Source organism: Gavia stellata, chromosome 4 (genome assembly GCF_030936135.1).
Source record: "Gavia stellata isolate bGavSte3 chromosome 4, bGavSte3.hap2, whole genome shotgun sequence".
In the NCBI taxonomy this organism is placed as follows: domain Eukaryota; kingdom Metazoa; phylum Chordata; class Aves; order Gaviiformes; family Gaviidae; genus Gavia; species Gavia stellata.
Genome location: NC_082597.1, coordinates 28,164,622 through 28,187,840, shown reverse-complemented (window position 1 = coordinate 28,187,840; position 23,219 = coordinate 28,164,622). Strand labels below are relative to the sequence as shown.

The following is a 23,219-nucleotide window of genomic DNA, read 5'->3' as shown; positions in this document are numbered from 1 at the left end:
GCACTCCCAGCAGAGGAGAATTAGTAGCCAGAGTGCTGTCAATATTATGCAATAAATAATGTATATTCAGTCAATTCAAGAAGGAGAAATATAAACTCCACCATGTTGCACTTCATGTGTACAAGGTCCATTGTCATCCTCCAAATGCTCATTAAAAGGCATATTCCCATGTGTGTACAGAATGGCTATAGCTGAGCAATATCTATTACAGTGTCGTGTAACTGGCCCAGAAGCCCTCTGTGGAAGCATATGAAAAATACTGTTACCCTTGTAATTCCTAAAAGATAGGTTTTTGGCAGAAAAAAGTTTGGGGTGAGAGAAGAGAGAGACCAGAAAAACAAAAAAGACAACCAAAAAAATCCAAGCCAAAACAATGCAGTGGAGAAGGGCTGCTTGAGCCATCTGTTGATGACAGAAATCATTGCGCAACTTTAGTATGCACTCATAACTTGATTAAGACCAGGTCATTCTGGCTGAAATTTTCTAGACTGTCTTTTCTGAGATTATACCTTTTTTAAAGGAACATGATAACCCCAGATGGTGGTGACATGCTATTTCTCATTCTAGTTAAACAACTTCTTTCGTCATTGAAAAACAAATGGAGTTGGAGATGTGCTGGGCTTGCCATCTCTATTTCCTCCATAATGGCTAGCTCTTTGTTGAGTTTCTTATTTAGCCTGTTACTTGACTACCCCTCTGAAGTGGAACCATGCTTGGTTTCAGAGCCCTGTCAGGATGACAGAGGGCTCCTGTCTTCCCTGTGTATTCAAAGTATTGAAAAGGTGGTGAAGTTTTATTACTTAACTTGTAAAGGTTGTGGCTGAGTCTGAGAGGATGCCAGTGTATCAGGAGTTAGAGTTAATAGGGAGTCTGTCAAGAGGTGTAGGTTGTTTTCTTGTAAAGCCAGATGGAGTTCATTCTGATAGGAAATTTAGTGGTATGGTAGGATCTTGTGTCCATATTAGTCCTGCAACAGCAACGGCTGTGCTCTGGACTGAGGCCTTTGGAAATGTTGAGATATAAATAGTCAGATTCCCACCGTGAAGTCTCTGGTGGCTGAAGAGAAGACTCTACCTGTCTAGTGGAGTATCTTTGATTAAGTGCAGTAGCAGCCTCTTGGAAACTACAATCAGATGTCTTTGGCTGATTTTTCCCAAGAGCTGGAGATACTTATTGCATGCAGAAGTCCATCAAGACTGTGTTTCACACATTATATGGCCAGCATGAGGACTGTAGCTTATTGGATAGTCTTTGAAGAAAGATTTTTTTCATTGAATTTCATTTCACTGGAATTTGTCTGTTTGTCCAGTTCAGGATATTTCAGGAGGACTGTGTTGATTTCATGGCCAATCTGCTAGCAACCCAGCGGATTATTGGGACTCAGTCCTGCCTGTCAAGTTTCTGGGTGCCAGGAGCCTGCAGTTACCAAAAAAGGGGGCTGCCAGACCTCCAGGAACCTTAATGCCCTCCAGGCTCTTGAACTCTCCTTGAAAATACAGCAATGCAAGAAGAGATATAATATTCTAGGACATCAAGACCATACTAATTTTCATGGACAGTCATATCTCTCCTTCCATAATAATCAAGCCCTACCTACAGCTAGGTACCTTTTTGGTACCTGTTACTCCTATCTAAAGAAGTTAAACAGATGGAGGCCTTCAAGTGCCCTCTCGCAAAGCAGACTTGCCATTTCTTTGATTAGCTCTATTCTATACTTGTAGAATTTGATCTTTACGTTTCTCAACATGCCTGATGAGAACTGTACAGAGTGTTCCAGATGAGGTCTCTCTGGGCCTGTGTACAATTAGCATTCCTGCTGGAAATGCCTCCAGAATAAATTAATTGGCAGCTTGTTTGCCCAAAAGGTGTGGCTGACCTTTATGCATAAAACAAAAACTATTATGAGGCCCAAATGAGACTTGAGCCATCCATCAACTTTATGTATGGGTCTTCTTGAGTATCACCAAACTAGATTATGGACTTTTTGTTTGGGCAAGTAGCTGTGATAGAGTAATGAGGGAGGACTGTTTCACATTTTTGATCTGAGGAACTTTTAAAAATAGCTTTTTCTTTCTGAAACTGAGAAAAATGCAGACTGAAAAGTCAACACAACTGAGTGAGGACTAAGAATGATTTGCAAGTGTCAAGATATATGCTTCCATCTGGTATTTCCACTTGATTTGTTTTTAATTGCTGATAACAAGCCATACATAAGAATCAAAGTAACACGTTTTCATCTCAACACTCCTAGGAATAGGACGTTTCTTCCTGGTTTTTCTTTTCTTACAAATAGGGACATGGCTTTTGTGGGTTTTTTTCCTTTGATTGAAATATTTAAATATTGAGAACTTACTTTCTCATTTGCTTTTGCAAAAAAAATATGGAAATTAGAGTTACGGTCTAAACTAACAAAACAGATAGGAACCTGCAGCTCTTACAGCCATTTTCCGTTCTGCTCAACAGGTATAATGCATGTTTTTAAAAGGGTGGCAAATTCATTAAGGCAGTGAATAAGAATCCTGTATCTCTGTAAGCCTGGCAGCTCCCTCCCTCTTGTCAGCTCTTTATTCTGTTCTCTCTGCCACTCTTAATCCTCTGTCCTGCCCTACTGAATTGCAGCTTCCTCCATTCATCCACCTGCTCTGCAGCTCTCTCAAATTTTTCTGAAAGGCTTTAGAGAAAATCCAGGTATCACACATATTACTCCCACTGCTAATTCGGTTTCTTCTCCTTTAATACTGTTACCTGCATCAGAAACATGCATGATTCCTCTTTACTCTTTGAAATATTTATCTATTTCCCAGGGTTGTCAGTTCTCTGCTTTGATCACGGTCTTTTCCAATGCTTTACCTGTTTGCTAGCTCCTTCCAGGCTTCTTCAGGCAAAGGGATGACTAGCTCTAGGGTGCCCTCCATGACATCATGCTATTGGTGCTCATTTCCCTCTGGCCTTTCCTCTTCCTGTCCCCAAGGCTGATTTTCAATTCTCATTTATTTCTTTTGCCCTCTTTTCTTCTCTTTTCTGCACCAGCTCACACACTGAGTAAGCATGCCCTGTAGTCTCCTGTTCACAAAAGTCTGCATTTAATAGGAGCTGTGGAAGGTTAACACCACCCATGCCTGTTTCACCTCTGATGTCAAGGTGCCTGCACTGGGTTGTTGTCAGTCCTTAGGTCCTGCAGTCCTCCTCCTTCCAGACCAAAGCAGAGAACAGTGTGGAGGCACAGAGGCCTCAGTGGAGTGGAGGGGCTGCACACTCACTCTCTTTTTGCCAGTGATTAACCATAACTTTCCTTTCCAAACCTTGTGTTAGGGCCTGACAGTCTACTGCCTGACTCACCTGCTGCCTCTTGTGTGAACTTAAATAGTCTGGTGGGGAGAACATTTGCTCTTGGGCATCCTTGGAGAGAGCAACAGTTTCCTTATGATGTTGAAGAGCAGTCAGCGCACAGCTGGGAAATGTTACACTTCTCAGAGAACTGACAAAGAGGAGTCGATTCGGCAGCCTGTGATTTCTGTTACTCCTTTCACTGTAAAGCATGCCAACAAGGGGTGTGTCTTTCCCCTCTGCTGTATCTCTCCCCTACACTAACTGGAATGTAGTAACACCAGTGATGAGATACTGTCTGCTGAACTGGTAGTGGTCTAGTTCATGTGCTGGGGAAGGAGGCAAAATCACCTGCTTGAATAGCGTCCAGGACCTTTGTCTCTCCTGTGGCATGAACCCTCTGTGTGTTTCATCCGCTTCTGTTAGGGGGATCCAGTAACAGGGAGAATTGCTTGTGGGTTTAGTCAGTGGTGCTTTTCATTTTCATACCATTTTCAATAACTATTTCAAGTAGCAAGCTTAAACAGCCAATACTTTTTTCCTGGAAATCGGGTATTTGTTACATTTTGTAACTTTTTTTACTTTGTAACTTCTTGGTAGCTGCTTAGGTTGCTGCCAACCTTTCATATTCATAGGCCTAGCAACTAGTTGATGGCAATGCACTAAAGCAACCCGTGTACAAACTATGAGTACTGTGTGTTTCCTTATCAAAAGACTATGTGAATCAAACTGCTTAATGTCTTCTTCATTTTATTATAAACAATTTTAATGAAAAAGCTCTTGTAATTATATTCTCTTCTCTGCTTTGAGCCCTTTTTTCCATCTCCTTTGATAAGAGAGACATCTCATTTTGAAATTCTCTGTAGTCCCCCTACTACAGCTGAAGAGCAGGCCATTAACCATCTGTCAGAATACGTGTCTTTGGGAATAATTAAATAATTATTTTCAAGAGCAGTTGGTGATGTTACACATTTGATGAAACAGTTACAAGGGAAAGTACTTTAGGGAAATAGACCTTTCAGTGTGCATTGTAGAATTGCAGGCAGCTTTTTCTGGTTTTTATTACCTCTGAAATAATTCTGCTCTGCTTTTTTATTGCAGTATCTACTAGAAATGAAAAGCTTAATTCTGCCCCCTGAACATATTCTGAAGAGAGGGGACAGTGAAGCAATAGCATATGCTTTCTTTCATCTTCAACACTGGAAAAGAGTAGAGGGGGCATTGAATCTCTTACACTGTACATGGGAAGGCAGTAAGTAATTCTCTTTCTTACAAAGGAGCTAATAAAATATTTTTATTGCATGTCATGAGAAAATAATAGCTTTCACCAGTATTGAAATACTTGAAATTAAAACTGAAAATACAAACTTCATTTAAATGAGAAAAAGGGTTCTGGATTCTTGGATTGTGTTTTCTGTGTACCACTGAACAAAATTTCCAATCTTCTTTGTGACATATTTTCTTACTCATGGATAAAGGGATAATAATTTACCTTCCTCATTCCAGAGTTGTAGAGGTTTGTTTGTCATTATTTGAATGCTTTGATATTGGGAAATTACAAAAGTGCCTTATAAGCAGAAAAAAATACAACAACAACAACAAAAAAAAATACTGTTTTGTTTTATACTATTCATTAATATTTAATTGACAAATTGGAGTGAGTCCAGTGGAGGACCGCTAGGATGTATGGGGGTCTGGAACATGTGAAGTAGGAAAAGACGCTGAGCGAGCTGTTTTTATTCAACCTGGAAAAGACTTCTTGTAGGTGAAGGAGAGATACGGTTGCTGTCTTCCACCACCCAATGAAGAGATAATATGGAAGACAGAGTCAAAGCCTTCTCAGAAGGACACAGCAGAAAGACAAGAGGCAATAGACACAAGCTGCAGCAAGGGAAATTTCATTTAGACATAAGGAAAATATTTTCAGAGTGAGAGTGGTGATGCCCTGGAACAGGTTGCTGGTAGGTTGTGGGATCTTCATCCCCAGAGATACTCAGAGCTCAACTGGACATGGCCCTGAGCAACCAGACCTAACTTTGAAAATGACCCTGCTTTGAGTAGGAGGTTGGAGTCATATACTAACCTTCTAACCTAAATTATCTTATCCTGACTTTGAGATGTGCTCTTTTCAGGTTCCAGGGAATGAAAAACTGCTATTTAGAATCAGCCTCTGTGGGCTTTTTTAATGCAGATTTTTCTTTCTGTAATCTAGTTCCCCTTTTCTGCTCTGCTTTCTTCTGTTCTCTTTTAGCACCTCTTTTTGTTAATATACCACCATTTTTTTCCTTCCTCCATTTGCTGTTCTCATTTAGGTTTGTTATAAAAGATACAGTTTGTCAGCATGATAATTCCTACAGAAATGCACCTAATACCTCCATTGCAAAAGTGACTTACTGTCTCAGTCACTGTATTAAATGGCCTGAACTTGCCTAATTTGCAATGTAGGCTCCCTGCGGAAGCAATGGCTTTATTTCTAGGTGTATAGAGCACCTTGCTCAGTAATCCATACCATTGCTGCCTGAGGTTTGCTCTGCTGCATTGTTCTCTGTCCTACCTGCTTGCTCTTTTCCTGACATTTCTCCCAGTCTGTTATTTTCTCTATCATAGCTTCCTTCCCAGTGGCTTATTTTCGGTGGTTTGCTTTTACATAGTGTTTCTTCTCTTCCAGATGCTTGCAGAAGTCCTTCTAGCCCAAGGCTCATTATCCCATCATTGTGGATCAGTATTTTGCAGGGAATCCTGAATAGATCTTGTTTTTCTTTGTCAGGCTAGGGAGTCCCTAAGGGGCTGTTTACAAGGACCAGCTTTTGGCACAGGAGGCTGGCTGCCCTGCAGTCCTGCTACCATGTGGGGAATCTAGTCATCTGTGCCTGAAAGCAGTGTAGGGCATTCCTATCCAACTGTATCAACTGATTCCTGTCCTTACCACCTCCACAGCAATTTGTGTACTTTATTAGCTAATATTTATATAGTAGCCTGTAAAGATGTAAATGTTTATTGTTGCATAGCCTCTAAAGAAAAATCCATAATTCATTTTGTGCAGTGAGTTCAGAGGGAGATGAATGATGCACCAATCCTCAAGAATTTTGTTCTGATTTTGCTCACACATAAAGACTCCCATGGGTTTTAATGGTTTCACCAACATCTAGTCCAGTAATCATAACTTTTGGTCCACATCTTAGTCTAGGTAATGTTCTTTAAGGATGTAGTGAACTATGTACGTCACTCTTACGTCCTTTACTTGCAAAAAGTTTCCTTGGCATCTCTGCACAACTGTAAGTTAAAACCAGTGGAAACGTGACAGAGAAATTATATTTAATTAAATACTAGTTCTAACCAACAGTCTACATACAGTACATGGTCAGTTGCTCTTGCTTTCTTTCTAGGTATTTATGTACTTGCCATGTCTTTAAAGTGTACTCTTCCATCAGTGTGCTTAAATAACCACAAGTCTCACTTTAGTAGCTTGTATGTAGGAATTTAATGCCCATATATATACACTATTCAGTTCTGACCTTGTGGGAACTGGGCAGAATTAAGTACATTAAGTCAGTCACTTGGGGGGTACATTTTGAGTGCTTCTGAGGAGAATGAGGTTAGTCCTAATTAAGATAGCCTTTTACAAAATTTCTGCAGAAGTGTCTTTGTGATATTTTAAACTCCGAAATTCTCACAGAGTGTTTTTCCCAAATTGCATTCAACAATTGAGAAAAGTGAGGTTATAAAAATGATCATCATCGAACTGGAACGTTGGTTGTTTCCTGCTCTGCCTTCATTCGATCAGTCGAAGTACAGTTTTATTCATAGAACAACTAAAAAAGCCCAAGTAACACCACGTGGAACGTTGCTCTGGGTTTGGTCCAGGTGCTCTGTGCAGAAGGTCTGTAATTTCAAGTGTAACCAGATTTCAAGAGTCTGAGGTGCTTCTTTGTCACTGTCAGTTTCTAAACTTGTGTCACGTTTCCTGTTGTTTGCATGAAGAAGAAAAACCTAGGGGTTCTCAAATGCTACGGTAGCTTTTACAACGAGCACACAGTTGAATGGCAGACTGCCTCTGTGCTACCTGAATTGATTAATGTAAAACAGGATCAGATAATACTGTGAGAGTCAGGCAGAGAAGTACCTACGTAAGCACAAACTGATACAGATGAACCAAAGCACTTTCTTCCATGGCTGATAACATTGCTAAATAAACTGTTTTGCTGTAAATACTCCATATTTGGTCTCATGTCAAAGATGACTGTTCAAATTCAGTGAAATCTATTCAGACACTTTTTGCTTGTTTTGTAAAAAAAAAAATCTTTACTGTCCCTTTTTATTTTGATCATAATCTTAATACTACCGTGATTTAGGGTAGGGCAGAAGAGGCTTGATTTTTTTTTTAAATATTAAGCCAAATCTGAAGGAAAAATTTGTGTTAGTGATGTTGAAGTAATAAGCATTGAACATCCCTCCATATATGTTTTTGTACAGACACTCAAGTTTGCTGCATGTGAAGATCATACAAGGCTTGGATTATTGTATTTGTACTTGGCTTTTTGGGGTGCTATGGAGAGGGGGGTTTTAGTGTTGGAAGAGCATTACAGCCCAGGTTGGTTTACAACGTTTGAGGATTTCTGCCTTCTTTGCTGTGCTTTAAACATAGTAACCAAAAATAAATACACTCATATAATTGCACAAAAAACACAGCTAACATTATTTCAAATGCAGCGTGCACAACTGAAAATATTGGGGTATTGTGTATTTTAAACAAATTCTTCAGTTGCCTTGTGAGCAAGAGATAATGGAGTGTTATCATATGGTGGTGGGCTGTACCTAACATCTAAAATACACAGTGCTTCTAGGACATCTGTTGAGGAAAATATTGCTTCAGTGACTGATGTTCATAGGAGTAGTGAGAATAACAAGTTGATGACATTTTAACAGTGAGAATAATATATCGGATAATGGAAAAGGATGTCTTGATTGCAAAGCTATAATTCAGTCAAGTATTCTGATGTTCCATAAACCACACTCAGATGGCCTATGACATCATCACTGTCCAGATTTAGTAATCCATTTCCCTCCCTCTCTGTTACTATTTTCAATTTTAAAGATGCATAAGATTAAGTATTATTTAATCCATGACCTGAAGATTTATATTGGAAACCTGACTTGATCTGCTACATTTAAAAAGAATGCGTATGAGGAACCTGGTTTTAATAATTCAGTATTAATCTTTGATTGCCAAATATAAAATGAAAACATCACTGTGTTGGAAAACTGGTTCTCTGGGCTTGAGTCATCAGCGTTACCTGGTTTGCTGGAGTGTGATAGGGAAAAAAGTAGTGTACTTTTTTCATGCAAAACTTCTATTATGCTTAATGCACAGAGATGGTGAGTATTGATCTGAATTCACAAGCTTGGCTGGTCATTTTTGTAGGCTATACCTGTTATACCAGATACACTTCTTTCCCCTGAAATTTAAAAATTCTGCAGCTTAAAAGCCTAAGACAAAATTTGTAAATATGTCTATGGAATTGTAAGTACAATGGGATCTGGTCATGCATTTATGTGTGTACTTGTGTGTACGCTCATGAACCTTCTCCCAAGAATAAAAATAAACATAATTTTTTTCAGGATTAAAAGCTAAGTGTAGATTTATATTTTGGCATTTCATTAATCAATTTATATGCTATTTGCAACCAAATATAAATGTAATGTTTTGTCTATGTTTGTTTTTCAAAATTGTAAATATAGTTAAGTATGTCCAGTGACTGCCATACTCACAGTAACTTGTGCACGGTGTTGTTTTCTTTTCAGCTTTCAGAATGATCCCCTATCCACTGGAAAAAGGACATCTTTTCTACCCTTACCCTATTTGTACAGAAACTGCAGATAGAGAACTACTACCATGTACGTTCAACTTTTGTCTTCTTACCATTGACATCAAAGAATCATTTACCTGAGCCTTGCAGCACTTCTCTGCATTGATGCCTTTTAAATTGAATACACTGAATTAGAATAATTGGGTTGACAGTGAGTCTCTGGAGCTCCCTTGATGGTTTAAGAGGCAGCTCCTAGCCATAGTTCCTATGATTAGCTATCAGTATTGTTGTTGACAGTGTAGGGACAGGGAGAGAGATTACTGAAGAGATATAAATCAGTTAGATCTTGCTATTCTCTTCTGCCAAGACACTGGAAAATGTGTCTGATCTTTCATCTAGGGTAACACCCCATCAAACCAAAAGCACAGTGGCACAGCCTTAGTCTTTTGTAGACACACTATCTACTTAAATTCCAAGGCAAGATGAAACCTGCTTGAGGGTGGCTGGATCATTAACACAGCTGTTATTCTGACAGGTTATGCTGTCGTTTTCTGAAAAGCAGTCTTAAATATCAAGAAAGGGGTTTCTTCATGTAATGGTGTGTGTGCTATTATGGAGAGATTGCTGTGAAATTACCTCAGTCATTTATTATATATGTTTATGGCATGTATTAGCAAAATGCCAACAGTGTTCCCAGTGCTCTGCAAGATACAGATATAAAGACAGGTCCAGCCCTCTGGAAGTGTTACAGTCCAAGCTAATGGGACTTCTTGCAGTGCCTGCAGTGAAGCACAAGAATGCAGAGGAAGAGCCGAAGCAGCCAATCTTGCAAACAGTTACGCTTCATTTACACATGTTTTCTCACTGAAGTCAGTGGTACTTTGTGTGAGCACAAGTGGAACACACACAAGCGCGGAGGAGTTTGCAGGGTCAGGGCAGGGGAGGCAAATATAAGTTGATCCAAGGAAGGAGATTCCTCTCTCACCTTCTCTATCCTGAAGAAGGAATAAAGAGAAATCTGTTCTGGAAAAAGTAAAACATAGCCTGCTTCTGCTGTGAAAGCTGGTTTTCAGGGCATTTGCACCCTTTGTAGTCTTTCATTCAGAACCTCTCTGGTTTGGGCTGAAAAATGCATTGTCGCTTTTTATAAGCCTATGTGAGTAAACATTAGGTGAGAATAATACAGTGAAAATCCACTCATTGTGAGTCTCTCCTTCACAGTACATTCTCACTGATGTTACACAGAAATCCTTGGCAAATGACAGTATCTCCCCACCCCATTATAATCACCCTAATTATAACACCACCTCTTAGAGTGCTCTCCTTGCTTTACTCAGAGGGATGCTGAGCTAGGGAGGGTGGAGTGTCAGGAGATTTAGGAATGACCAAGTCATGGAGAATAGCTCAGCATTCTCTTTTTAGATGCAAAACTAATCGTTCCTGTCAAATGTTAGAAGCAAGGGACTCTTTAACAGCATATGCAGACAGTCCTGTTCTGCTCTGGCAGTTATGGGAAATGCCTTTCACTGCAAAATCTCTTGGGTTTGAGTAGGGAAGGGTTTAACATAGCGTGACAGACACAGGTCGGTTAAAGGGGTTTTGTGTACCTGTCCACACCCTTTAATTGTGTGTGTTTTAAAGGAGAGTCAGCTGGAATTATATCGGAACACTAAGATCTGATAGGCTATCTGAATTAAAAATATCAATCACAAAACTTTTGCCATGACTGGATACTGACCGAAACAACAGGTTTGAGCCTGTGTCAAAAACAAGTGCAAAAAACTGAGCACAAGAAGTCTTAGACTTATGAAGTCCATGATCTGGTATTTCCCAATCTCTAAATTTAATTTAAATTAAAGAGAAGTTGCAAATTATCTGTGTTTTTCTTTTTAAACCGAATTAATTAGCAGACCCAAAAGTCATATATATTTTTAGTTTATAATATTTTAATTTAAACTCTTATGAATTCCTGCTGTTGGTTTTTGAAACCGCTCCACTCTGGATGAATGCAGTCAAGGATATTGTCCTGTCTTGTTGCTGGATTACCCTGTGTTTATGTTGTCTGCAAGTACAATGAAATGAGAGCTGGTCACTGAAGCAAAGAAAGTAGGCAAAATGGAAGAGTAATGTTTTGTGTGTATAAATAGTCATAGGATTTGAGTATATGGGAAGCCTTGAGGTTGGTCTTCTGTGAGAAAAAAATGTTTCAAAGTTTGCATTTATCATGACTATATGGACTGAATGAGTGAAGCAGAGGGATAAGAGTCCACCGGACCTCTTGCCAACCCAGCCAAATTTTGACCTTGAATCTGAGTCACCATAAAAGTTTAAGGCATATATTCTTTCACTAAAATCCCTTTTAGCCTTCTCAGTGCTGCGTTCTTCAAAGCCCAGTGAGCAATTTTTCATACCACAGTCGAGGAAATTTCTGCATTCCTTTTAGTGTATACTAACAATCACCTTAAAAATTCACTATTAATTTAAATTTCAGGTTTTAACACTTTAACAAGTTGTTGTATTGTTACAAGTATACAGAGAATTATGAAAATCTGAATTTAAAGTATTTTAGGATAACTTTTCTTGGTCCTGCAGATTAAACCCTCAGAATTTACTCTTACAAAGGCTGTAGTTTTACAGCCTTCTTAAACCAGTCTACAACCATGCTTCTGCAAGGTTGGTCTCACTGCTGGTCCTGGGTGCATGTTTCTGCACTCTCTGTGTATCAACATTAGCACACATGCAACCATGTGGCTAGTCAGTGACCTGCATAAAAAAAATTTGATGTTTTATTTGTAGGTTAGTTTTATGGGGTTAGTTCTTGCACAGTTGCATTATAGTTAGTGCTGACACAAGGAAGGCAAAAGTAACATATACATAGGACCAGAGTAAGCCAGAAGTATCATCTTTAGATGAGAATTACTTGGCAGTGAGATGACTGACACAACAATAATGTTGACCTTAGATGTTTCAGACCTTCTATGTGTTTCTTCCTTCAAAAGCATCTTTAGGTGTCTCTGGCTGTTTAAACCACGTAAGAATGTTGGTTTGGTTTTGGTTGGGGTTTGGTTTTTTTCATGTATAATGCATTCCCCTTCCCATTGTTTTTTCTACAGCATTTCATGAAGTTTCAGTTTACCCCAAGAAAGAGCTTCCCTTCTTCATCCTCTTCACTGCTGGACTATGTTCTTTCACAGCCATGCTAGCCCTCCTGACACATCAGTTCCCAGAGCTTATGGGGGTCTTCGCAAAAGCTGTGAGTATTCTCTGCTGCTGCTCTCTTCCAGTAAATAAAGACACAGATGCAGGAAGAGCTAAGCTAAATATTGCTGGGTATTAAATATCTGCATATTCAGTAGTATAAATAAAACATCAAGAGATGTCTGAGCAGGGGGACATTTGAACAACTGTTAAGGGAGCTAATCAGTAAAACACACTACTGACTGTCTTCTCTGGTTTATATGGCTCTTTTGTTAGGCTAGATCTCTTGTGATTCTCCCAAAAAAGGCTTGGTGGGAGAAGGGAATATCTGTGTTTTCATATATAATCCAATAAAATAAACTAATAACGGTTTGCAGAACCCCTCTATTTTGTGTGGAGCCATAACGATTGTGCCATGCTTTCTAGTGCGATAGAAACTATTAGTATGAGCAGAAATAGAGTGTACCAGGGCAAATTTCTGCGGTTTTTCGAAAAAACTGCCATGAAGGAAGTAGTCTCAGTATTTCCCTCATAACTTGTTTAACTACATCCAGGGTAATGTGCTAATTCTGCTTTTTTAATCCACCAAGGATTAATAAATTTTGGGGGATGAGGGGGAAGAGCCATGAATTATGCTAAAACATGCTTTTTTCTTTGCAAAACCAAGAACATCACTGCTCCAGTGTGCTAAGATATGAAAAATCCACTTACAGGGAAGTTCTAGGATAATAAAAAAAGCTGTCTCCTTCTCCAAGAAATACTGAATATCCTTTGTTGTAATATATTTTCTCAAATATATTTGTATCTCTTGTAGGTCTTGTGTTTCCAAAATAGCCTCCCAGCCTGGTTTTTGATGTCTTTGGTGCTTTTGATTTGGGGGGGCATAGGGGGCGGGGTGGAGGAGGCAAGGCTGAAAGGCTTTGGCAAATTCCAGATTGTAAGTACTGTCTCAAACTCCTTTGCAAATGGCGAGAGACTCTCTTTGCAGGTGAACCAGGTCTTCTACCACCCAGGCTCGTGCGTGACAGAGGTCTGGTATAGCAACAGTTCTTGCATCAAGAATTTTCTTTCATTAGCTCTGGAAGACAGAAAATAAAATTAGCTGTAGCAAAAGTTACCACTTCTATCAGCAAAAAGTGCTGAAACTTACCTGAAATATTATTACTTTCCCTTGTTTCTTGAGTGTGTAGTAGGCATTTGGTGGACAGTAAGTGTGTAACTCGGGCATATGATCTTAAACTTCTTTGTAAAGCTTTTTTTGTGTTTTTTTCCTTAAGTCGTTGAAATGCATGACCCTTGTTTGCGGGCTCTTCAATGTAATCTGCGGTTTGCCCATTCTGTAACGGCTAATGACCCCAAATCTGTCCCTGTTAGCCTTGTTCCTGTGCTTGTCAGCCTTGTGTCCTGAACAAAGAATATATCTCAAGCTGGCAGCATGATGAAATTTTGTACTTAGGGCTCCTTCTACAGGCAGTGAGCTACTGGAATTGGAGAAAATTGGTAGCATGTTTGCACAGGTTTAACTCACCTGGCTTTGGTTGCTGAGTGCAATCAAATGGAGATATCAGAAGTTACGTTGGTGGTGAGTTAGTAATTGTTTCTCCATGGTTTGGAGCTTGCAGGTTCCAAAGCCATTTGGGCAGTAGAGTCAGACCAGAAGGGTCTATTTCCCTGATGTGTAAGCGCAGCTGCCATTGTTGTTAATAGAGTAGATACCGCAAGACTCTGTATGTGGTTGTTAAGTTCTGCATATCAGAGCAGGTAAAGCTCCTAGTTAGTAAAATAAGTACAGACAAATAGAATTGAAATGTGGGCTGCATTATGTGCATAAACTTGGCAAGATTACTCAAGATCTCTGAACCTGTATGGATGCAGTTAGTATGTCAGTTAACATGTATTGTGACTTGTTTTAGCTGTATCTTAATCTTCATAAACCACACCATGCAGCAGCTGAGTTTTCGTTGTACATGGGCAGGGCAGAATTTAAGCCTGTGACATTCATTTAGTAGCTCATAGAAAGGCTTTGATTCAGAAGGCTCATTTTGTTGTCTCCTCTGGGAAAAGTAGCCCAGGTGTATGAGATTGAAGAAAATCATTGCAGACATCTCTTTGAAATGCAGCTGTATCGGAACAGAACAGAAGAGGTTGGCCAGCCCTGGCTTTTCCCTTTCAGTTTTATCCCTTCAAAGGCAGGATGGCCCCATCCTCACTGGCTGCTGGGAACTGTCCCTGCCCAGTGCTATCCCCAAACTCTGCATGGACTTTGTTGGGGAGAGACTAACTGGCACAGGCCAGAACTGTGTCAGGAGCTGTGCTAGCAGTTCAGGAGTGTGGCCGGGTTCAGGACTGTGTCCCTGCACTGGGACGCAGTCCTCCTTGCTTTACGGGTGAAGACAAAGCCCAGCCACCCCTGCTCCCTCTGCGGCTTGGGGCAGAGAGGGAGGAGAGGATTTCAAAGGGCTGTTCTGGTCCTGGGGTGGATAGAATTACTCTCTGGAAGTGCTTAGTTCTCTTCAGTGACTACAGGGGCACCAGACCCCCACGTTTGCATCCTTTAAGTGCCTAAAGATACATGGGACAAATTAAGAACATGAAAAGGGATGCAAGCATGTTTATATATATTGTCTGATGCTCCCTTTTGTGAGGAGAGAGAGTTCTTTTGGGCAAAAAGAGAACACATCCAGCACCAGATGTGCTTTAATACTACCTACCAAGCAGAACTTCATATACTCTTAAGTGCAATAAGTGGAGATCATATGCTTTGTGCTGACTGCAGAGCAGTAAACTGAAACACAAACCTCTTGCACTTCTCTGCTGATCAGTTCCAAACAGAACTGTTTATTTTTAGTGAAGTCACATCAGCTTAAATGGTTAGAAGTAACAGGGTTCACAGTGTCGAGGTGTGTGGCTTTGCGTATTATTGTACTCTCTCATACACATATAGGGCCTCAACACAGCTGTATGTAATATATATGGTTGAATTACAATTAATGTAAAGCACAATTAATATGTATTGCCCAAAAATGTTGGGAGTGCTTTGAGTGTATCAGTTCTGAGGTGTGTGGCTGGCAGTGCCTTTTTCCTGTGATAAAATGCATAAAGTCACTTGATTATGATGTCACATACACCTGTCCTAACATTAATGTATCGAAACCTCTTACAACATTACTGGCTCTGTTCTGTAATAGAGGGAGGAGGTCAAGATAAATTCCAGTTAATGCTGCTTCAGTATATATAGCAGATCTGTAGATAACCCAGAACCATTTTAAACCTGAAACTGAAGACATGCTTTTTCTCCCTGAGAGGTGGTCTGACAGATTCTGCCATTATGAAAAAGCCTCTCTTTCCCTTCAGTATGTTTTGGTTTGAGTTTTAGTGGCTTCAGTGCGAGCCTGAATCTAGGATATGAGATGTGTGAAAACTTTTGTAGTTCATTACTTTGTTCTCTGTAAAAATGGGGCTCTTTCTTCCTTTTCTGCAAAATCCAGAAATCTGTATATATACAAGGCTCAGAATATGGCAGAAAGGCTTCATGTGTGAATTATTTAATTTTTATCATACTGGAGAATTTCAGAGAGGAATGCAGCAGGAGTTTCTTGTCTTGTTGGACAGCTTTCTCCTGAGGTGTATTATCTCCTGGATTTTGATCTGAATGTATATCTGATTTCTTTGCAGTTTCTCAGCACCCTCTTTGCCCCTTTAAATTTTGTGATGGAAAAAGTAGAAAGTATCCTGCCCTCCAGTCTGTGGCATCAGCTGACGAGGATCTGAGGGAGCACGCTCGCTGACTGACTGCCATGACATCTTTTGTGCCAACTTTTTGTTGACCACAAGAAAGCATGATAAAAAAGGGAAGCAGTTCTAAGACATAAAAACTCTTTATGGATTGTCTGTTCTCATATAAAAACTGTTTTGTTGTACAAAATACATTGATGTTAGGTTCTATTATATTTTGCCTTCAGAAAAGAAAAAAAAAATAAACTTTTGTGTATTGCAGCATTGCTGTCTTTTGGCTTCTTCTTCAAAGCTCAGATTGTACTTTGTGTTCTTAAACATGTGTGTATCTATCTGCTTCACCATAGCTCGCTCTTGGCTTTCCGTTCAGTTAATGAAAAAACACCAAAAATTTACAATTAAACAATGGTGTCACTGCCTTTTCTTACAGAGTTCAATTAGGGTGAAGCCCTTACCACTAGACTAGAGACTGTCTAGATGCGGCTTCTAGACAGTTAAAGCTCTTGCTTAAAGCAGCTTTAGCTCTCCAGGCAGTTTGGATGGTACATTGGGCTTCTGATTCCCATCCCTGCACAGAGGTCAGTTTTATCCTCATTTGAATTTTCAAAAAGTCCACATACTTCACAGATTTTTCTTCACACCGTTAATTCAAGTACCTCCAGAAGCTCCATGCTTCGTTCTCTGTCTACAGAACAAAGCGTAAGTAATGGCAGAGAATTGAAGACAAATTTACCTGTGGTGAGTGATCACTGCATTTGTGCTCTTATGTATTTCTCACTGACTTTTTATTGCATTACTAGTACTTTTCAAGTATGAAAAAGCAGGTACTTTTCCCTGTACAGATTAAACATCAGCATTATAAACTGTTGCTTGAAACCAGAATCTCATCTGCAAAACTGGTGCTAGTTCATGCACAATTAATAGAGAGGCTGATGTTTCGTCATTAGTGCTTACCTCAGGAAATCTTATCCTTGTGCTGTGAGAAGTTTAGACAAAGTATTCATTTATAACTTAGCCACTGTAGATGGAAACTTCCCGTAGACACCTCTGTTAATGTACGAGGCCAGCTCTAAGATCAAGAATTTGATCTGGAGGTTGAAGCAAATAGTCCTGTCTGTCAAAAATTGAAAGTGCATCCTTAGAGATGCCTCAAGGATTTGTTTTTCAACTCCTCTCCCAAATAAGGAAGCCTAAACCTGATGCAGCAGATCAAAAATGCCACTTTGCCAGTTCAACTTTGCCGTTCTAAAAATGCTGAGCAGCTTGAAGGACTGTGATCGCCAGCAGATAAGTTTGTTTATCAATGAGGAAAGGAGTGAGCAAAGACAAAACTCCCATTATTGGAGTTGGTATAAAAGAAAAGTGTTTCTTAACCGCAGGAGATGCATTACATTATTTTTTGCCCTCTTGATCACAGATATGCTAGTCTGCATAGAAGAAAGATTTTTGTCCAGGTGAGCAATGGTACTGCATTAAAGCGAACACTGGTATGCTACGAGAAAAAAAGCCAGCCCCCACACCAGAAGAATGACACCTGGGGGAGGACACACAAGATCAGAGAGCCCTGTGGCTAAGTGTTAAAACTGGTGAGGTGTGTCACTGTTGGGGATTTCCATCCAGGTTTTTCATCTCTGGCTATTATTCTTGCCAAACAATTCACTGTAATGTTGAAATTAGTGTGGCTTACATTTAATGTGGGATGTGGCATAAGATTAGAGGTAGCAGATTGCTAGTGGACAGCATGTGGAAGTGAGAAATGGGACAATATTTGTGTTCTCAGCTTTGCATCTGAATTGCTAGAACAGCCACAGTGAACACCTTTACAGCAGGCACTCCTGTGTAGCTCTAGCTGTAAAACTAGGGATCATTCCATTCATTCATTTGCCTCACCACGGCATTGTCAGAATTATTTAAGGATGGTGAAAATTAGAATGTTCAGGTATAGCCAGCTCTTGCTGTCCTGTGCTGTTTTGTGTCACTTATTCCCAGCCACCTCAAAAACCTTTCAAAGTTCATTTATGTATACCCCACATTTCAAAAGCACAAATTGCTGTGATTAACAGTCCTAATACGTAAATGTGTTTGCATATCAGTGTATATCTAGCTGTATACAAATGTCCATGTTTGTCAGCAACTAAGGTACTAGTTTGGCCTTCTGTTAGAAGAAGAGGTAATGATGTGAATTATGATCTGTGTGGGAATTACTATCTATCTGTAATAATCTGATAAAAAGGAGTGCTTAACTCCTGGAAGAATCAGATCCTTCCCTTGAACTATGGGGAACTTTTAGAAACTCAAAAATACCTTTATACAGTTCTATTTCTACTATTTCTAGTAGCCATCTGCCTTATTAGCAGTAAGGAGCCATGGATTTTATCTAGAAAATATCTCTTTAGCTTTAATTATAATTCTAGGCATCTGGGAGACGAGGCAAGTCAGACAAAAGCATTTTCGTTTTCATCGGGCAGAGTTTGTCGCCTCAGGCTTTTCTGCCTCTGACATGTTTCCTGTGAAGTTCAGCACAGCTTAGATCAAAAGGCGAACACAGCCCGTAATTATAATGGTGGAAAGCCTCTGGCTTAGTGCAGAGATGAGACTTCTGGAAATATGGTTCAGACAATAACTCATCCAAATCTTCAATTTGCAGATTTATTGGAGGGGAGGCGCTTTTAAACTCCAAATGTTCATAGTTCCTGTTTTTTTCTTTAAAGATAACCTAGTACAGTTTGGATGCACGCTCTCTCTTTACACTGTAACCTGCATAGAACAAAAAAGGCGAGAAGCCCAGGAGTGTCAGGTAAGTCAAGCTGACCACCTTCTGGCCCTCCCACCGGGTAGCTTTACAGCTGCTCCGAGGCAAGAGCCACACTCGGAGAGGTGGGTGCTGCACCTAGGGGAAGGCTGTTGTTTTCTCTGGTTGGTAATCATTTGCTGTGATTTGGTGTGAATGCCAAATACACAGACTCCGATTTTTTTCAGCGGGATAGCATAAGCATCCTTACCCTAGTAGAAAGGAGGAAGAACATCAGGAGTTTTCCTGTGTTGCAGAAGCCTACAGAAGGTAAACATCCAGAGGAAGCTGCACCCCTCGCACACACCGCATGGTCCCCTTCACACTCGGTGTGGCTGTCACCGCATGGAGGGCTTGAAAACCTCAGCGGCTCTAGTTAAGGCACAGTATGCAAGGCAGCCCCCGGCCCTGTGTGCCATCTGGCTTCCAGCCAGGCTCCTGCCTGGTTCCCACCACCGAGAGAGCAGAGAGGCACCCCTGGAACAATGAAGGAGGAGCAGTCAATATCTTGATTCGTATATGCTTGCTTCTTTCACACTGGAGAAGATGTTACATTATGAAGTCGCATCCATTTAATCAAGCAAATGATCTGTTATACAAAAAAACCCACCCATGTTTGTGATCACAGCCCATGAACTGCTGCTGTCTTTCAGATAATAATTCAAGTTCACTTGTGTTGTTTGAAGGAGCAGGAGAAACCTGCAGGCTCTTACCTGTGGCCACAAAACCGCCTTTGCCCTCAGAGGTGGCCGTCACCTGCACGTGACGGCTGTAGCCCTTCCTAAGAGCGTGGGGCAAAACCCACAGCGGTGAGCAAGTGTCGGTACGCTTTGTGCTGCCACACTGGGTTAAGAGCTAATTTTTTTCCTGGTGAAAGCACCCTCCCCAGCCGAAAAGCTGCGTCACCTTCACTAATCCCCAGTAAAACGCTCATTTCCCCTTTGCCACCATAGACCAAGTCCTGGGAGAGGCTGGCACGAAGCCTGCGGGCAGGGACTGCTGGCTGCCTGCCTGCCTGCTGAATGCAGCTGTGATTTGCGCATCCAGGCTGGATGCTGTTCAGCAGCTGTGCAGCACAGTACCAGAAATGTGGTATTTTATTTCTAATTCACCTCTGCAAAGAAGGTTACACAGTGGTGGTAGGTGAGGGTGAGATGCACAAATAGGGTTTAGATAGTTTTGCAGGTGAAAAAAGCAGCAGCTACAACAATCTTTCAGGCTACAATGCCCACATGCCCTAACATACACCACCATTCCTAAAAGTCATTCCCCATTTTCCATGAGGTAAAAGAAAACTATACTTTTTTCATGAGAAAACAGCTCAACACAATTTTTAAGGTTAAGTTTGTTAAAAAAGAAAATAGTGGGGAGGGAGCAATCCCAAAAAGCTTGGCAGGCTAACAGCATTTCAGAGCACTGCTAGATTCTGATTTCATGCAGCAAAACTAAAGGGAACTCCCTCAAGAAAAATTGGACTGCATATTTAAAAAAAAATAAATCCTACAACCTTTTGCCTCAGCTAACATTATTCTGACACTAAAGTGTCTACCTAGGGACAGCTGTTTCCTCTTCATGACTAAATACATGAATAAATTTATTCCATAGAACAAAATACAGGATTATTTCATTTGCCTTGCCTGATTTCTGTTTCTTCTTTTTTCCCCCCCGTATTTTTTCTTGATTTGATGAGCCGAAGGTCAAGGAGGTGCCTTTGCTAGCAATATTTAAATCTCTGAGCATCTTTTCCCACTAATAAATAGCAAAAGCTCCCAGGAGTCCTTTCTTCATGGAAGAGGCAGCAGAAATGCTTACAGCTGTAAGCAGCCTACCTTGAGCTCTTTTCTTTTCAAAAATTCATAGATACAGCAAAAAAAAATTAATCAGATAATTGGCCAGCTCAGCTGTTAACACATTTGCTGTGCTGCAAAATATTCTGGTTTTCCTCTGGTGAAGCAGGTTTGGTGGGGGACTTGCCTTACACCTTATTGATGTGGCACTTATGTGGAATATAAAATTCAGCCTGCTCTGCACCTTTGGTGGGCCCACTGCTAAATGGGGCAGGGGATCTGGGGACAAAGGACACGAAAAAGGCCGAGGTACTCAATGCCACCATCTTCCTTGTCGTACTGGTAAGACCACCCTTCAGGAACCACAGGTCCCTGAGACCAGGGGGAAGTCTGGAGCAAGATGATGTACCTTGGTGGAGGAGGACCAGGTTGGGGAATAAAAGTTCCACCTTTAAGACAATGACCCCAAAAAACTTTACCTAGGACTGCAGAATTCAGGTGGGTTTGTTTTCTGATGTATTAACCAAATGATGGAGTTAAGAAGCAATCTGATTTCAATACCTTTTATTCAACTTCCTAGAACAAGTTCCCTCATAAGAATGAGGCTTCCTTTTTTCCAGAACATCATTGAAATATTTTCTGCATTATTACATGGTGAATTTGTAGACTATTCAAAGGGTCCCTGAATCTTTCAAAACACCTGGTACAAAAAATTTTAAAAAGTATTATACTGCTTTGAAGTTCTTCAAGTTTAAGGCTTAAAATGTGGTGCTGCTCAGGCTGTGAACTACCTGCGGATTTAATTTCACAATGAAATCCTAATAAAAATTCTCCTTGGAGCTCACCTTTAAGTACAATTAGGTGTGAAATTTTCCTTATCCAGCCCAGAGCCAGAATTGCCAGCAGTAATGAGGCCAACAGCATAACCACTGAACTGAATGTGTACACATATATACGGACTGCCTGTGCGTGTGTGTGTAATGCGCACACTGTACACTAACACGCTGACAGGGCTATTCCCACCAACAGTTGGTTTATACACAGAAGCGTGATTATTCTTAATTCTAGCCATGAACATTACATTAATGTCATGTACAGTAACTGAAACATTATCTTATTGTCCAAATAAATATCTTTCTGGATCCTCCTAGTCTTTTAATGCCAGCTGTGCCTTCTGGAGATGACTTGCCCATTTCAATGATAGAAACTTTTTCCAAAGCCTTTCAGATGTAAATGGCTGCTCTCTCAAGATCATTGAACGCAAAAAAAAAAAAACTTTTAAAATATTCTTTTTAAAAAAAAAACATAACCAGAGTACTCACTTTATTGCCACAGTATGCTACTTGTATATTATTTTTTCATGCACTGTTTGTACCCGCTAAGGTTCCTCCAGTCTTTTTCATTCTCATATGAAAATTCTACCCGCATCTACAATACGTTCTATAACCTGTTCAACCTCCTTTTCCTACATTATTTTTTCATTACCTTGCCTGTCTCTGCACTTCATGGGTGCTTTTCCAGAGCCTTATTAGACTTATCGGCAGAGGCCCCATCTTTCATCTTGGCTCGTTTGCTGGTCTCTGCTCGGAGAAGAGGCTGCTGGTCCCTCTCTGACCCAGCTCCTCACCCGTGAGGCTGTGATTTCTGGGCCTCGTGAGCCTCCACATCCTCCCAGCACATTGTTGTTTTGTGCTGATCCCAGCCCAGGATATGGACCCGGCACAACCCGTAACTGCCTCCATCAGAGGCCAATGCACCCTTAATCATAGGCGTAAGTTTTTGCAGAAAGTATTCAGTGAAAAGTCTCATTTGGAAGCCCCCACCTGAATAGAAAGTATCATTCTGAACACATTTAATAGATTTATTAAATATAAAAGAACATAGAAGTTGATAGATTCTTTAGAAACCCAATCATTACTGAGACAAGGTATTTCCTTCTCCATCAGCTTTCTGCAAATGTTTTTCTGCTTATTCAGTAAATGAAAAATAGGAAACCTATCCTCAGGTAGTTGAGTGTCCTATACCCAGCTCTGACTAGGCTGAGAAACAAATCTCTTCACTTCAATCCTTCAGAACACAAAAAACTCAGCAGTTAATATGAATGACCTTTTAAAAGCTTTCAAGGCAAGTTTTCACAAATATATAACTAAGACATTTGCTTTGACTCCTTAATAGTTTATGAAAATGTTGTGGTTGAATACATCTCCTGCAGTTTCCTTTGCGTTTCACTGTGGGCCAGTTTCTGCCCCATGGGAAGACACAGCGTGCTAATGGTGGCCGGAGCGGCCTCAGGTGGCCTCCTCACCGCAAACTCCAGTCCACCGGGGACGGACAAATGCCCCTCTGGTAAAGCATTTCACCCAGCCTGGCCCCAAATTTTCTCTCATGGAGGAATGACCAACCTGTGCTCAAACTCCCGAGCACTTCAGTATCCAGGGCACGACTGTGGCCAGCACAAGATCCTTTGGAAGATGCTTGAGCAAGCTCAGCCCATGCAGTTGGTGGTGGTGGTCTTGTACGAAATGCCCCATCTTTGCGTCTTGCTGCGTTCCTGACGGCAGGAATGAATTGCCA

The 23,219-nt window shown here is 40.6% G+C and overlaps 1 protein-coding gene across 4 annotated transcripts in view; it reads left to right on the top strand.

Annotated features, from left to right (window-relative positions):
• Positions 1 to 16,293, top strand: part of ST7 (suppression of tumorigenicity 7) — a 156,668-nt gene extending 140,375 nt beyond the window's left edge. For 3 of the 4 annotated variants that reach the window (XM_059817023.1, XM_059817026.1, XM_059817025.1), the window contains exons 12-15: positions 4,429 to 4,579; positions 9,130 to 9,222; positions 12,248 to 12,387; positions 16,008 to 16,293. In XM_059817023.1, coding sequence (XP_059673006.1) covers positions 4,429 to 4,579; positions 9,130 to 9,222; positions 12,248 to 12,387; positions 16,008 to 16,103 — 480 coding nt within the window. In that variant the 3' untranslated portion in view covers positions 16,104 to 16,293. The remainder of the gene's footprint in view (positions 1 to 4,428; positions 4,580 to 9,129; positions 9,223 to 12,247; positions 12,388 to 16,007) is intronic. The other variant, XM_059817024.1, reaches the window with a different exon arrangement.
• Positions 16,294 to 23,219: the final 6,926 nt, after the last annotated feature.